Source organism: Choristoneura fumiferana, chromosome 8 (assembly GCF_025370935.1).
Source record: "Choristoneura fumiferana chromosome 8, NRCan_CFum_1, whole genome shotgun sequence".
NCBI classification, from domain to species: Eukaryota; Metazoa; Arthropoda; class Insecta; order Lepidoptera; family Tortricidae; genus Choristoneura; species Choristoneura fumiferana.
In genome coordinates this window covers 6,709,631-6,727,060 of record NC_133479.1, presented here as the reverse complement: position 1 = coordinate 6,727,060, position 17,430 = coordinate 6,709,631, and the positions used below count along the sequence as shown (strand labels likewise).

Genomic DNA, 17,430 nt, shown 5'->3' with positions numbered 1-17,430 from the left:
GTATTTAGTTTATTGTGAGATTATAAATTTCCGAATTTGTATTGCCTAGTCTACTTACAATACAAGCAAGCACAAGCAAACAAAACAAATTATTTCTGAACGCATCACAATGGTGACGAAAAATTTGTTGCTTCATGTCATTTGGTCGGTTCTATTTTAATTATTTTTCAAAACAACTTTGATATTTTGGTGATTCTTATTCATTTACAAAACCTATTTAAATTATGGAATATATTGGTAAGTCATCAAATATATCGTATATAGAGAGACATACTAGATTTCTTTGTTACTAAAGAGCATCGAGCTTTTGTTCTTGAAATTTTGCAAACTCACGTTATTACTTATTTACCAGCTTCCGAAAAGGGAGATTCTACAGAAAACTGTGATCCTAACTCTTTGGTATCGAACGGCACGAAGATTGCGCTAGAATGTAAACCAAATGCTGAGAAACCGCTCACGGAAGCTCCCACGGAGAGTACCGCATGCTCCTCGGAGTCCATCGAGGAGTCTGAGGTCTGCGAAATCCCCGAACAGATCGAATTTACTGTAGTCTTTAACAAAGTTAAACATGACATTACCTTCGCATATGATGCGTCTGTGTTAGAGTTAAAAGCACATTTGGAAAGAATATGTGGAGTGCCTCTGTCCGCACAAAAATTATTAATAAAGGGGATGGCGCGCGACGATATGACTTTAAGGAAAGCTGGAGTTGTCAAAGGGGGTAAGGTGATGCTTGTGGGCTCGAAGATGGATGATATCTTAGCTGTAAAGAGTGTGCCAAAGGTCTGTATAATGTGTTTTTTTATCTTGTTGCTCTTAACGCGTAATTTCTTAGTTGCAACTACAATAAATCAGCATTAAAAATCATCATTTCCATTGTCAAGAGGCTAATTGATTTTGTCACTATCTATAGATCATTTGAAGTAAGGTTTTGTTATAAATGTTGTCTTTTTTATTTTTAGGAAATATTAGATGAAAAAGCTAGCAGTGGCCAGTCAAGTAAGGAGCCTCTTTGTGAACAGAAAATACACAGGAAAGTTCTAGATAAAGGCATCCCACCTGATGTGATGCCAGGTCTTAAAGGAGTTAAGGTATTTGCTTATTCATATGTATAAAATCTGTAAATTATAGCAAGATAAATTGCTTACCTGCCATCCTACTTAATAAAACATTCACAATCTGAAGAAATTGTCTAATTGAAAGGTGTTTTACATGCGTCTCTTACTAATATTGACATATTCTGTCTTAGGCTTTAAGTGATCTGAGAAATCAGGGACATTTATTATGAAGAAAACAATTCTGTTAGCAGTTTGCAGGTTCCTTAACATAATATAACAAAGCTAATGAATTTGCTAGCTATTCTTTTATTACCTATAAGCCTAACAAAAAAAAAAATATTGGTACCAGTAGAAATTGCATTAAAATAATAATTATAGGAACCACTGCCACCTGTGCCTTTGAGTGGAATGCTAAATAAGCATGGAGGCAAGGTGCGATTGACATTCAAACCAGAGCAGGACCAACTTTGGCTTGGCACAAAGGAGCGCACCGAAAAGCTTGCCATGACTTCTATTAAGAGTAAGTTTGACTATACCTTTTCCCAGCTAGAAATAAAATAGCTACATAATGATTGTAGTTTAAATAACTCAAAAACAAACATTTGTTGTAACAGCATATTTTACCAGACTAGTCTATCAAGCAAGGCTAGGTTACGTTCTGTTGTGGAGTTCCAGTGCCTGCCTGACTGCCCTATCATCAGATCCTGGATATCATTGGTTGGTTAGTTGCTTAAAGAGCACCCCAAGACTTGGTTATGTTGTTATCCTGTAGCTCCAGTGCCTAGCTTCTGGCTCCATCGTCAGATCAGCTCAGCTGCTGACATGATGGTGAATCATGATTCAATTCATGTTATTCATGTCAATATTACAATAAGAAATACTATGTTGCTAGTCCTAGAAAGGATAAGATTGTTTAATTGTTGTTTTGTTGCAGGCATCACATCTGAACCCATTAAAGATCATGAACAGTATCATATTATGGTAAGTTACATAATAATAAAATTGTCTATTCAATTTGCATGTCATTGATCAGTTTAATTGGCACATTGAATTCTGAAACTACTGGGGTGATACAATTTTGTAAAAAGTAGAAATTAGTTTTATGTATACTTGTAGAATGCAGGTGGTAGGACCTTGTGCAAGGTCCGCCCGGATTGCTACCACCATCTTGCTCGCTAATCCTGCCATGAAACAGCAGTGCTTGCACTGTTGTGTTTCGGCGTGGAGAGTAAGACAGCCAGTGAAATTACTGGCACTTGAGGTATCCCATCTTAGGCCTCTAGGTTGGCAACGCATCTGCAATCCCCTGGTGTTGCAGGTGTCTATGGGAGGTGGTGATCTCTTATCATCAGGAGACCCACTTGCTCGTTTGACATCCAGTTGAATAAAAAAAAAAAAAAAAAAGAAAACCTATAAAAAGTCTATGGCATTAAAAGTAACATAGCAAACCCTCTCCATACAAGTTTAACATTCACTTGTCTGCTTTTTTTTTTTCATATAATGAAGTCATAGTTACAAGAGAACTAAACATCAAACTCATACTTGGTTTTCATTCCTTCTAGGGTCTCCAACTAGGACCTACTGAAGCTTCCAGATATTGGGTGTACTGGGTGCCAGCACAGTATGTTGAAGCGATAAAAGACGCTGTGCTAGGTGTCTGGCAGTTCTTCTAATTGTTTTCAATGTCAGTTAACACCTCTGTCCGGTTGCTGCCTACTTTTCCCATGAGCCTCTTGGGCAGTTGCAATATTCAAACTATATTAATTATGTCCAAAACACTGGTACAGTGCAGTACCATTTCATTTGTGATATTACAATGCCATGTCAATTAAAATTGTCCATTCAACTTCTGGCATCTATCTGGTCAAATGAGATATTATTTATTGCTATTGTAAGTTTGCATTTTCTGCATTTGGGTTGAGTAATCAGTTCAGGCATGCTTAGATTAATTCTTACAAGGTGGTGCCGTTGTCAGCGCACACATGAGCTTAACATGCCCAGAGTTTCAGACCTGATCTCTATATGTGAACTTTACAATAATCAGTCACTTGAGTGAAGGATTGGACAGAATAACTGCAACTATACAATCATCCTGATTCTTTTCTAATTGTTGCTTTGTTTATCTATATGTAATGTTTAGCAGCTTATAAATTGTGCTAGTTCTCATTCAAGCCAATCCTTCACTGAAAATTTTTGAACCTAGAATTAGAAAATACAATGTTTTAAATTAAATATTTGGTTTCATTATATACCTATAAGCAAACAACTATATAATTTTTAAAAGTTTATTAAGAATACAAAGATACAAGAAACAAAGTATATTTGCATTTAAAAAAATATTGCAAATACTTAAGACTAATTTGGCAGAAGACAGTAGTTGCACTACATAAAAATGGCACCTAATAATAAAACTTAAAGAGAAAGTAATAAATAGTTTGTATAAATAAAAATATTGTAAAATTTTGGCACAAGGATATGTAAAAAAAGAATGCTTATTGTGTACTTAGGATTGACTTTAAAAAATTGGTCTTAACCATATTCAGACTGCACAGTCATGGAGAATTGACCTTTGGGGATACTTGTAGCATGATACCAAAGTCTGGTGTCCAAAAATACTGAAAATAGAAACATAACTTTAAAACCATAAAACAAAAATATGCTAAATACTTCTGAGAAATCAAGATTTAGGGGCTGTTTCACCACCTATTGATCAATTTTATTTGATGGATAAATGTGATGTCTGTCCATTCGAACAAAACAGAGACGGCATCACATTTATCCGTCAGATAAACATAATCAATGGATAGTGAAATAGGGGGATAAAATCTTACCAATATCTCCTGGTTCTACGTAATACTCAAGTTTATGGCAAACATCATCACATTCAGGTACAGGGGCAATGGACCACTTTTTGAGACCCTTGACTTGCCCTTGCCACATCAGTCTTGAAATGTAATCCAGCTGCAAAATTAAATAATTTGAAAAAAAAAAGTTTGTAACCATAAATAAAGAAATGGATATAAAAAGTGAGTGAATGAGAAGATGCTTGCAGGGTAGATTTAATCTCATTATCATTATTAGTATACCCATGAGAAGCCTTTTATGAACTTTTTATGAACAATTTATACATCCTGCAAAAGCAAACATTTTAATTATGAGGAAATTTTAAACAGCAACAATCGTTTTAAAAATCATGTAGGACAAATCCCCAACAATTATTCATTTTTTGGATTTTGGATCTAGTTTCAGTAGCAACAAAAGCGCAGTTAAAGAATAACATGACAGTGCTTTAGATCCTTTTTGTTAAACTTCTACATCCTTATGTTACCTAGATCCAGCATAAATATGTAGTTCACAAGCATGACAAGTGAAAAGGTCATTTAATAATATGAGTTGTACTTTACTCACATGCATAACAGCTCCCATTTCATATCCAAAGAATATGTTTTCAGTAGCTGGAAATTCTGCATCTTCAGGGAGAAAATCTGGTATGTCATAGTATTGCCTCACTTTGGCCAAAATATCCGGATGACAATTTCCCCTAAGAAATAGAAGATGTATGTTTATCAATTTAAACCACTAAGAAGACCACCACCACCAAACACTACAGAAGGAATAATATTTTGTTGATGATACTGCAATGCCATGTAATGAACAATGGCTAATACCCCATATCTGACTAGACATTTTTTTTACAGCAGCTTTAAAATTAAATGTCTAGTTGTGTTTATATTATACCAGCGATGAAACCTCAAATTGCTCCATTTTATAGGTTACACGGCATTACACATTGTTAGTTACATGGCTTTGCAGTATCATTGTTTTTTTTTTAACTTACCAACCAACATACCAGGGTTTCTGTCCTGGTTCATTCCGGGCCCTGGCATCAGGCATATCAAACACTTCCTTTAGTGTAAATAAATCTGTCTTGAAGTTGAGAAACTGACATCCTTCATCAATACTTTCATAGCTGCCCACTGTATTCTCATATAGCCTTTTAAAAGTATAAAAATTAAGCTTATATGTAGCTCTCCAATGGCTTATGGCATTTTTGATAATAATAGGTTTAGACAAATAGGCATAGTTCTGAAAATAAAATAACATTTTAACATGGCTTATAAAAATTTGCTAAGGCAGGTGATAGGGATATGAATAGTTTTCTTACAGCAAAGTTTCGCCGGGAGACGTTCCGAAGTATAATGGGTTTCGTAACGTTAGCGCAATATCCGCAATCCGCGAGTGGCCGCGTCGCTTCCCACACTAGGTAATTATTAGGTAATAAACATCTCACACTTAAAACGCTATTGCCTACGATCACGCTTATAACTACTGATAGAAAAACAACAACTATCGCCACTACCAACTTTCTGTTGTTCGCCTTGTTCACTGCTTCGTTATTGTAATTGGAAACGTAATTGTACTGTCTCAGTAGAATTCCATTAAGTCCACCTGCTATGGCATTTCTTTGAAGATTCCTAATAGTTTTTCTTATAGCTTTGGCTCGTAGTGGCGCTTTTAGCATTATTATTTAATAATAACCGTGAATCAGGGTCACATATTGTAAAATAAAAGTTTTAAATACAAAAATAGTTCATGTTTGTTGCTATTGTGACATTGACATTTTCTACTTCCTGCAGGGCTACTACGAAACTTTAAGTTCGTATCGTATCGTACCGTCCCTCTCGCTCTCGTATTAAATAATCAGAGGGATCTGACACTTATATTATTTAATACGAGTGCGAGAGGGACGGTACGATACGAACTTCGAGTTTCGTGCTGCTGTCTCCAACCAAATAAGAACTCAAATAATTTGTGGGTCTTTTTTGGTCAAATTTTTCATGTTTAGCTTTGGGGCTCGAATAACTCACTCAAAAGGTTCTTGAATAACACTAATTACATAAGAATTACATACTTTTTACGAGGGCGACTTCTCATTAATAAATTATATTAATTCTTATAAGCAAAACAATAGAATTTTTAGTATTTTACTTTTGGAGTAATCAGGTACTGATTACGAAGTCAAAGAGGTAAGGAGTTTAGTAGTTTCACTCTTCCGGAAGTAGCCTACTAGTATTGAGAAAAATTGTATAATGGACGATTGTTGCCCAACCCTAATTTATTGTCTATGCTCGCTCCGACTGACGCTGCCGCCCGCGATGTCGACCACCTGTCAAATGTCATGTTAGTCAAGTCAACGAACCGATAACCGATGAACTTGGCGGTTTCGTTGATTATTAATTAAAATAAGCAGAAATGCCCCCAAAAAAGCGTGATAAAGACAATGAAACTAGCAAAAACTCTAAAATTGACCATCTTCAAGCCGACCATGAATTGTTTTTGCAAGCGTTTGAAAGTAAGTGGTAGTGTTAGATAGTAAGCATTATGTGATGAATAATAATTTGTGCTAGATAATGCTTTTTTCTGTTTTACAGAACCGACACAAATATATAGATTTCTGCGAACTCGGAACATGTTATCGGTGAGTGTTAAATAGACTTAAATGTAAAATAATCATTAACTCGTAAGTGCATGTTATCTGGTCATTTCACGACTTTCTTTAAATTTGCAGCCAATTTTCTTGAACAGAACATTGTCGTACATGAAGAGGCGAATGTCCAGGAGTAACAAAAGTCGCGTTGGATTCAAGGTGGACTCTTTATTGGAGAAAATCACCTTGAAGAAGAGTACTGAGCTACAACCTAATAGCTTGGGGGGGTTCATGACCCTTACGTTTCTAGGGTTCTATGATAAGAGCCTGGTAGACCCTCGGGATTACCAAGTGAAAGTAGAAACATTACTGCTGAAGATATGTCACAAAAAGAGGAAAGAGAGCTCCTCTGCTATTGTGGAGGTTTCTGTAAGTATCAACAATTTTTAACTTCTATTATTTTGTTTTATTGTGCTTTTATCATAGAGCCATGTTTTTGTTATGAAGGATAAAGTTTCTATCGATTTATTTATCTGTCTATGGTTATCCATCACTGTGTCTATAAATTTTTAGAGAATTTTTTATCGTCATAACTACTTGCAAACTTTTATAATATTAGTATGGCTGCCCTTGTACTACTGTAGGTACCATGTTAACTCATTCTTGATTTTAGACACTTATGCACTTGTACTATCGAAGATATGGTATGTTGTATTACTGGTTAATAAAACAATTACTGTAGTTGATTACAAAATAAATTAACTTAATGTAATTTGGTAATTATTAAACCAACTTCATTGTTATCTACTGTGGAACCTTTTCATGGACATAACATTGCCTGACAATAAAATCTTTAACACCATGTGCATGAAAGCATTCCACGGTGGATCAAAAAACAGATAGTTGAACTGGACAGTTGATGAAACTGAATCATGCACTGAAGTAAAAGTTTTTCATAATGAATTTAACTGTATGTGATTCTCATATGACATATCAACACTAAAGTACCACCCCGGTACAAGATTCAGTTTCTTTAACTATACATTACTTTTGATTACTTTATTTAATTTATTATCTCAAACAGCAATACTTTTTCTAAATCACAGCTAGAATTTGTAGATGCTAATGCTGTATACGTGTTACAATTATTAGTATTAAAATTAAATTTCTTCAATGATCAGGTTGGCAGTTGTTCCCTGCCCCTCAATCCGTCCACATCTGAGCCACCGGCCATGGCATCGGCTGTCAGCATTTCAAGCGAAACCTTCAGTCCCTCGCAGGGGCCCAATGTCAAGTCCTACATGCTCATGCTCCGAGTCACAGTCACCAGGACCTCGGGAAACAATGCAAACACTTCTAGCACATCAACAGAAATTATGAATGGAGAGAATGAAGGTAAGATATTTTGAGTATTCGTAAAATGTTATAAGCCTGAACATTGCAGTTAGCAAAATATCTTTATAAGAATGCATATTGACGGTTGAAAGGAGAAATTGACTAAGTGTCATTTTTGTGCAAATTTTGAGACAGCTCAAACGACAGGGAAACATTTACTGATTCTGAACATGTATTAACTCACTATGTTAAAAAATGTTGCTTAGTTTCTCTTTTCAAGCGTCAATATATATGTTGCATATATATGTGAAACTTGTGCACATTGTTTTGTATTTTCATGTCAAATTATTAACATAATACCATAGGCTAGATTTACTATAAATAATTCATCTGCAGCCCATTTGTGTGTAATTTAATCTTACATTTTGTTGTTTAAAACTAAGGCGCAAATTGATGTGAAAGATATTTTTATTGTGTCACCCCTACCATTTTAAAATCATAACTAATTTTTAATGGTTCATTTAAACTTAAGATTTTGTTAATATAACAAATATTATGTATCTTATAATAGGTACCCACAGAATATATCTGGTAACTTTAATTTTTTTTTTCATAAATTCAATGCAAAATTATCAATTGTCAATAGTTTGTGATAGGTATGTATTTTATTTATTAAAAAATTTCTTACTTTATTTTTTTACGGGTTGTCTTACGGGGTGACTTTATTGCCAAGAGTGTTTAGATCATTTTGAGCACCACAAGTACTTCTGCTGCTGACTGTACAGACATCATGGGATATTTCATTTCAAGAGCTATTATTAAGTTGATAATAAATTCCTGCTTATCTAGAGCCTGCAACGAAGCGACTGAAATCCTCGGATCACGTCAATGGCACATCAGACAGCAAATGGAGCAAACTGTATGGCAGTGAGCTGATAGTGTATGACAAACATAACCGGTGCCTTCTCACTAATGGAGAGTACGACTTGGTGCTGCACGATGCCACTCCGGGAGGCAGGAGTGCCACAATAGCTCGGTCTCCGCACAAAGCTCTTATGGCTCAATGGGAGACTATTCCTAATGTAAGTTTGAATAAATCGTATATTTCTGTCGCCGAGTTGTTTTTGTATTTTTATCTATGAAATAGAAATAACAAGAGGAAATGGCATGTTAATGAATCACGCTGATTATAGTGGTAATTAAGTTCATCTATAAGCATATTTACGTCAGTTTCATTATCATCACCATCTGACGTTTTACTTTTTCGAATGAAAGCTACGACCAATAATCGAAAAGATTTCAAAGTGTGTATGAATAAATGTGTATGTATTTCTCACGACACTGATTGATTACGGTCCAAACCGACTTGTTGACATTACCTCTTATTTTTTCTATTTCGTAGTTAACAGTTAAAAGCAGCCTGAGGGGCTACTACGAAATTCGAAAATCGAAGCTCGTATCGTACCGTCCCTCTCGCTCTCGTTTAAAATAATATAAGCGTCAGTTCGAATTTTGCACTCCGTACTGTTAAGCATATGTAACTAAATTTCGGAAAAGAAGCGTTTTTCCCATATGGCGTGGCGTCAGAGTTTTTGACAGAAACTTTTTTATTATGTTAATGTGTATTTTTTTTGTAAATTATAACAATCTTGACATTAATTTACGAGCGTCCATTACAACGAATGATTCATACTAGATAGGGCGCTCCTTTAAAGAGGATGCGAAATACTTATCGCTTCTGGTCCACCTTCCACTGCGAGCGGTGCGAACTCCGTTCCGACTTCTTTTTACACAAAATCGACAATGATTGACCTCTATCCCACCTAATGTAAAGTGCAGATGAAGTCAATGAGGTGTATCTCACTGGTTCAGTAACAGCATATTAACTCCGTTTAACTTCATTATTTTTAAGTAAAGATATGTTATAATATGTTCCCAACGCAGGTCACACACACAAACACAAAATACATTCTTTTGGTTTACTTACTCTAAGTGTTTGTCATTATCTTTTATTGCATTTCAAGTTATACACAAAATTGGTGTCACAAATTTTCAAATAGGCATAATTAGTGCACTTTTGCACGATACAGCAGGGCTACTACGAAACTCAAAACTCGAAGTTCGTATCGTACCGTCCCTCTCGCTCTCGTATTAAATAGTGTGTCAGAGGGACCGCATGACACGAACTTCGAGTTTCGAGTTTCGTAGTAAGTATATATATGTAAATTATGCCGACAAAATGGTACAATACAAATCGTGGGGTATCGTTGGATAGGTATTTTAAAACCATTAGGGGTTTGCGAAGACGATTTTTCGATTCATAGATTTTTTTGCGAAATATTCAACTTTAAATTGCACATTTTCATTAAAATCGAGCGTCCCCCCCCTGAAAAAATTCAGGATGGTAGTAAATATATCAAACTTACAAAGAAAACTATGACGGCTAAGTTTGCTTGAGGATTATTACCTAAACTTGGAATATTCCGTACAAAATACGAAATCCTTAGAAAAATATTACTTAATTTACATTACTTTTCGTAATGGCTACGGAACTCTATTCTGGTCGTATCCGACACGCTCTTGGCGGGTTTTTTAATAACACTATACCTATAATATCATTGATTAAACCCGCAACAATTGGCTAAATAGAAGTACTTCCACTGAACTTCTATTAAGTAGCTTGTTGCAAGTTAAACTGACTTCATGTGGAGTACACTCCGCTCGCAGTGTTAGGCAGGCATTGTTTCATCATCATCATCATCCCAGCCTATATACGTCCCACTGCTGGGCACAGGCCTCCTCTCAGAACAAGAGGGCTTGGGCCATAGTTCCCACGCATTGTTTAGTTAGTGCCAAATAACTGAGTTTGTTTGCAATTGTAAGAGAGACAGTTTAACCTTCCAGGAAACGATATCCAACAGATATAAATGTTCGACATATTCAAAGTGCGTCCACTGCTCAAACTGAAGCTTAGCTGGAGTCACGAGCCCACAAACGGTCTGGTTACCGGCCCAAGCTCTACCAGCAAACTGAGACGAATGGTGCTAAGAGAGACAGTGTCACAAGAAGGAGAGACCTTCTGGCAGTCAACAAAAGAATATAAATGCGAAATACATAGTAAGTAAGTTTTTTTTATAACGCACTATAAGTATAAGCTTTTGATAATGCGTTAATTGTGTGAGTAAAAATGGTCCGCTACAATCCTACATAGTAATCGTAAGATCGAGCCGGAAAGCACACTGTTGGACGACCGAAAATTAAATCATGGCTTTCATTTACGTCATATGAAGAGCACTTGTGCAAAATATCTGTCTCTAAACTTACAGTATGTATGCTGTATCTATCTATAGCTTAGCAGTAGCTGATATCTGAATATCAGGATTTCAGTATTGTACCCTATAATCTTAATAGAAGCTCGTACCAAATTTCGTCCAAATTCATACAATGGTTTAAAAGTCAAAGAGTAACAAACACGAAATAAAAAGAAAACAAGAATAAATGTCATTAGTCCCGGTTTGTACAGAAACCAGTGTTGCTGGAAATTTATGCTCACATGTCCATTCATACACACTTTAATTTAAAATCTTGATGATTATTTGTCTTGGCTTTTATTTAAAAAAGTTAATATTATTATTAGCTAATTTATATCAGTGTGTCTCTTTGACATGCCATTTCCTCTTGTTACTCATATTTTAATTCCAGCAACAGATTTTTTTTTTATTTTTTTTTACTTGTCAACAGGAGACAAGTCAAAGTCCGAGTCAGCAGAGGACAGCAAACGCCAGCAGATCATCTACCAGTTCCTTTACAACAACAACTCGCGTCAGCAGACGGAGGCGTGCGACGACCTGCACTGCCCGTGGTGCTCTCTAGACTGCGGCCGGCTATACTCGCTGCTCAAACACCTCAAACTCTGCCATTCCAGATTCAATTTTACATATTTCGTGAGTACTTTATTAGTTCAGAATCGTATTGTATGACGTTGATGCGACGTATAAAAGAGGCATCGAAAATAAACACTTTTATTAAGCTGTGTTTCAACCAGAGATATGCGAGGATGTGATTCATGTGATGCGAAGAATGTGCTTTTCATGAACCAATAGAAACGCTTCATTTACCTTCATTTTCCACCAGCGGTGCTGTGCGTGGATAGGTGTTCATGAAAAACATTCCTCTGGTGGAAACTTTAACCAGTCTTAATCTTCTTTTGCTAAATATGTCATTGTGTGAGTTAAAAACGGACTTAAGAAAACCACAAATTACTTTTACACTGTTTTACTACGCATAATTAATTATCTTAATTGTTCATTCTCTTTTATACAGTAAAAGTTAGGCCACTAGGTCTTGATGTAACTAATTTATTTCACCTGTTGAACAGAAATCAAAAATAGCATGTTTTATATAATTATATAATAATTAATGTAATGGAATCTTTGAATTTAATTTTCATCCACTTTCTATTGTGGTATTGACACGAAACTTGACTTTCATGCGTAGTTCTGACGACAATACTATAATATGCTACAGTTGCCAGCACCAATATTTGATACAGCAAAGGATGCGTAAATCTGATACAACTCTATTTCTAGGGACCGTTTTTTTTTTCACCTCAGAAAAAAGCTCTTAAGTTTTGCAGGTGGTAGGACCTTGTGCAAGGTCCGCCCGGATTGCTACCACCATCTTGCTCACTAATCCTGCCGTGAAGCAGCAGTTCTTGCATTTGTTGTGGAGAGTAAAACAGCAGGTGAAATTACTGGCACTTGAGGTATCCCATCTTAGGCCTCTAGGTTGGCAACGCATCTGCAATACCCCTGGTATGGCAGGTGTTTATGGGCGGTGGTGATCTCTTACCATCAGGAGACCCACTTGCTCGTTTGCCATCCAGTCGAATAAAAAATAAAAAAGTGGGTTTGTTTGTTGTTGTTGTTTGTGTTTGTATGTTGTTGTGTTTGTTTTTGAACAATCGTTCTAGCTTGGTCTTATCTCTGGGAAAACGCTGGTTTTCGAGGTTTACTCCGAGCGAACCTCTGTCCCCATGTACTTTAACTAAATGAGTGAGTCTCACGGTAGTTTCACGTCTGTCCCCCAGCCGATCCCCGGCGGCGCGCGCATCGATGTCTCCATAAACGAGTTATATGACGGCTCGTACACGGGCTCCCCGCACGACCTGATCGCGGCGCAGGGTCGGTCGGCGGCGCCGGGCCCGCGCGCCGGCCCCACGCGCCGCACCTCGCTCACGCGCGTGCTCATCTGGCGCCCGAGAGCGCGCCGCCGCCCCCAGAGACACAGCCTGGCCGAGTTCCTCGAGCTGGATGACAGCGAGCTGGTCGAGGCGCAGCGGCCGTATCTCACTGGACACAATCGGTGAGCATTATAAGCGACGGCACTGGCGTGCTTTGGAACAATTCCAACGTAGGCAGCGCTAGCTAACTAGCTAACCGACCAGAGGCTTGGGTTTCATTATAATATTGCTGCTCCTTCTGAAGCCTAGAAGCTACCGATCGCTTCCTACAGTATTTTTGCTAGGTACGCCATAAGCTATCGCTAACCCCCTCTACTGAACATTAACTCCTGTTTTCCAGGCTGTATCACCACACGATCACGTGCCTGCCGGTGTACCCCAACGAGCTCGATATAGACTCGGAGGACGAGACCGACCCTCTCTGGCTACAACAAAAGACCATGATGATGATCGACGAGTTCACAGACGTAAACGAGGGAGAAAAGGAACTCATGAAAATGTGGAACCTCCACGTCATGAAATACAACTACGTGGGAGACTGCCAGATCCCGCTCGCTTGCCAAATGTTCCTACAGATGAAAGGTAAGGAACTTCTAGAAAAGAATTTATACAGGAACTTTATACTCCACATGTGTTCATTGCACGACTTCGGACTGCTCAGTCCGGTCGCGCTGTATCAGACGGTGCAAATGCTCAACCAAATGCTAGCGGACAACGCCGAAGCCAAAGAAAAGATGCGCGAGTCGCTCAAAGCGCAGCGCGAACACTGGAACGCGGTGGGAAAGTACCAGCAACCCGTCATCATTGAACCCAAGCCGCAGGCGACCACCGCCAAACTGAACAACGTAGAAGCCTCCCCGTCAGTCAGGAGAAAGACCTCCAATCTTAACAACAGAATGGCCAACCCTGGCACCAGTTATAACAAAAACGCTCCGATAACTTCGACAAACGGTGACACCAAAAGGAAAATGTCTTCGGGAAGCATCCAAAGCCGCAAGCGGTCGTCTATATCAGAAAGGAAGCGGTCCGTATAGCAAATACTAACTCGTTCGTTGTTGAAACGATGACCTCTGCAGTCGAGGCTTTAAGTACAATGTGAAAGGTTCTAGAAGGCTCATTGGAAAGTGAAATTCGTTCTAAGTTGATACTCTATTGTACGTAGATAAAAAAAATTAAGACTGGGATAGCGACTTTCCACTTTAAGTTCGGGTTTACACTTTTTAATGGCACTTAACGTACAGATCTGTTCATTGACAAAGTCGAAGTCCTGTATATTTTAATTCGAATGTACGAGTAAAGCAGGAGCGCAAATTACAAGATTTTTTATTGCGCGCTCTAAACTTACTTTAACGATTTAAAGGAAAACTATATTCAGCGTATTAACTTTTATAGACTTACGAGTATCTCGTAGGAGTGAGTACGAATAATTTATGTCTAGACTCTGGCTAATGAAAGCTTAACCTGTGAAAACACGGCAGATTCAAAAATCTTTCATATGGTATTACATACCAGGTAAAGATATCGGTACATGTACTCTATTGTTAAGGTATGTATCGACATTTTTGATCACCTTGGCCGCTCCGAAATATCTGATGGCGACCGTACCACAGAATAAATAATAGTATAAGTACACAGAAACTGCTCTGCGGTACAAAAGTGACGTTTAGGCATAAGAAGCGTGCCTGCTTTATGCTTCTCTGTCTATCGCATAACTCGTGTTCACTCGCACGCGGCACGTGTAGGTACTAGGGTTGCTACTCCCGGAATACACTAGTGAAGGTTGGAAAATGTCATTATCATCAGATTGTAAATTTAACAATGAAATGAAATGAAATGTATTGCGTAGTACAGACGATTACGTATTGCTTAACGCTCCTTTTGCGATTGCAGCCACATTGGATTTGATTTTTTTTTGTGAACAAAATCGCGGAGTGAGATTACCGACCAAAGTAGGATTAAAAGTTTTTTTTTTGTGTTGTTAATTTTAATAAATAAAAAAGCCCGTATTAATAAACTACACTCAAGTCACAGAATAGATAATAGTACGAGCTCAAGTGTCTGTTTTCTCATACTCTTTGGGTCTGTTTGCCCATGACATTTGAATAATGTTGCCACTCAAATAATAGCTGGGTTCAGCTTTCATTAGCCAAACTAACAAACATGACCTGTACTTTTGTCCCTTATCATATCTATAAGGTCGCCAAAGGCATGAGTCGCCCGGAGCGCATACTCCAAGGCTGGCCCTGTGCGCTGCATGCCTGTAAAGAGTATTTATAATACCGTACATACATACAATCGTCTTACACAATAGGCTTGCCAATTAACTACTACATTCACTAAATATGGAGACAAGCGACTTCGGGAGTGAAAAGATCTGTAAAGCCGGGTTTCCACTGAGAAAGCTGCCTAGCGAAGCAAGGGCACGAGGCATGATTTTGTTTGACACAGGCCTGAAAATCGCACCGAAAATGGCGGCTCGCTCAGTGGAGACCCGGCTTAATATTTTTTCAACCGTTTATTTTTTATTATTGATGGCGGCAGGAGTGTAGAAATAAATTGATCTTGCGTGTTCCTTGCATAATTTTCAAATTGGCGCCATATCAATCGATGAATCAATTTTGACAAAATTATGCATTAGTATTCTGATTAGGTGATATAATTTCGTTGCTGGCGTTCAATGGAGACGTCTAAGTGTTAGTCAATATCCATGAAATGGATGACATTATAGTTAAGTTGGTTAATTATGCCCGTTGCTATTTTATTTGCGACAAATTGTATTGCTGGTAATAATAATTCTCAAAAAATGTTTATTTGATTTAAGTAAATAATATCCGAACTTTGTACTATTTTGTTGCATTTGTCTTTGCTTATCGTTTTGTGATATGATAATATATACAATGCGTGTTATTCTTAGTTGCGTGTGGTGTACGGACGAATATTCTTTGCAACATACGCACTTTTATATGGGTCTATTCGTAGAACACAAAGTTGAACTCAATACTTGCGGTATAGAACAAGTAAGCTTATTTGTGTTACTTCTATAAAAAATTGTTGTGTTAAAAAGATTTTAAATAAAAAGTTCTGCTACAGAAATAAAAAACACTACAATATAGTACCTATCATGAAATTAAAAAAAGGGAGAGTCCCCTATTGTCAAATTAATGTTCCTCTTACTAAATTTGAACTAATGTAAACCCAGTTAGTTAGCAACAAAATGGAAGACTGATTTCTGGAACTGTTACATGTTGGATGTTTTTTTGGTTTGGTCCTTTGTGACAATCCAGTACAGCCGGCACGGAAGTGTAGCGCTGATCGTAAACGTGGAGAGAATTCGGCCTATATGACAGTTGCGCTCACCAGTCGGCACTTACCCTTGCCCCGTGCACCCGTCCCGCGCGTCGCTCACTCCCTCACGATACCTTATTTTATACTTACGCATCAATGGTCACCGCAACACTTCCGTGCTGCGGTCTGTATGTCTGGGTACTCGAACTGCAAGATTGTATGGTCTCATGTAGGGAAATATTTTTCGCCATCTGCGATTAGTCTTACGTTGTTTCTCATGATAAGTAGCACCGTGGAAACTGACTAGCGTTGTAACAGAACACGTCATCTAAGGACGTACGGCCGCTGTTGGTTGAGCAAACATGGGACTTAGTCACAATGTGATGTGATGATTGCTTTCGTGTTTACAAAAACTGTTGATATGACTGCGTTCCACAGTGGTTCAACATTAATGCCCAAAAGCTAGCGAAAGGCAAAGGGTAAAGTGGCATACCGCTTGAATCTATAGCCTTGATCAGACGGAGCAAGAAACTTGCGAGTTGCGATACATTGCCGTCGATTGTTAATCGCCTATAAATATATAGCCATGCGGTCCCGCAATGTAACACTCACACTACATTCCTCGCTCCGTGTAATTAAGGCTTGCATTACTTTTCATCACATTTTTTTTATTTTTTATGATACTTACCCAAAGGTTAAGTAATGTTATCAATAATGTGATTTTTTTATTACTAGGATCTCGAATATTTGTCACCCGTATTCGATTGAAGCCGAATGTGGTACGGTCGGCCAAGTAAGCTGTCTATCAATTTTTAATCACCTTCCTATGAAATGAATATGTCACTAAAATCGAACTTTCAAGTTAACAGACACGTCTATTGGCATTATTGTTTTATGCCATGCAAACGATTATCAGTTATGAGCTTTAGGGACTGTTTCACCATCCATTGATTAATGTTAACTGGCGGTTAGGTGTGGTGCCGTCTCTATTAGTTTTGTTCGAATAGACGGAGACGGCATCACATTTAACCGTCGGTTAACTCTAATCAATGAATGGTGAAACAGCCCCTAAAGCTCATAAC

General features: G+C 37.7%; 2 protein-coding genes and 1 pseudogene across 2 annotated transcripts; 2 read left to right on the top strand and 1 right to left on the bottom strand.

The window, feature by feature from the left end:
* The first annotated feature begins 95 nt into the window (after positions 1 to 95).
* Positions 96 to 3,290, top strand: LOC141430276 (ubiquitin domain-containing protein UBFD1-like). Its single transcript, XM_074090893.1, has 6 exons — positions 96 to 237; positions 353 to 783; positions 963 to 1,091; positions 1,437 to 1,578; positions 1,993 to 2,039; positions 2,621 to 3,290. The coding sequence occupies exons 1-6, from the start codon at positions 225 to 227 to the stop codon at positions 2,729 to 2,731; spliced, it is 873 nt and encodes a 290-aa protein (XP_073946994.1). The 5' UTR covers positions 96 to 224; the 3' UTR covers positions 2,732 to 3,290.
* A 39-nt stretch (positions 3,291 to 3,329) lies between these two features.
* On the bottom strand, positions 3,330 to 5,685 carry LOC141430274 (uncharacterized). Its single transcript, XM_074090891.1, has 5 exons — positions 5,224 to 5,685; positions 4,897 to 5,144; positions 4,467 to 4,599; positions 3,890 to 4,019; positions 3,330 to 3,673 (listed from the first exon to the last, which is right to left on the bottom strand). Exons 1-5 carry the CDS (start codon positions 5,578 to 5,580, stop codon positions 3,588 to 3,590), a joined length of 954 nt encoding a protein of 317 aa, XP_073946992.1. The 5' UTR covers positions 5,581 to 5,685; the 3' UTR covers positions 3,330 to 3,587.
* A 543-nt stretch (positions 5,686 to 6,228) lies between these two features.
* On the top strand, positions 6,229 to 17,412 carry LOC141430270 (polycomb protein suz12-B-like; annotated as a pseudogene).
* The last annotated feature ends 18 nt before the right edge of the window (positions 17,413 to 17,430 follow it).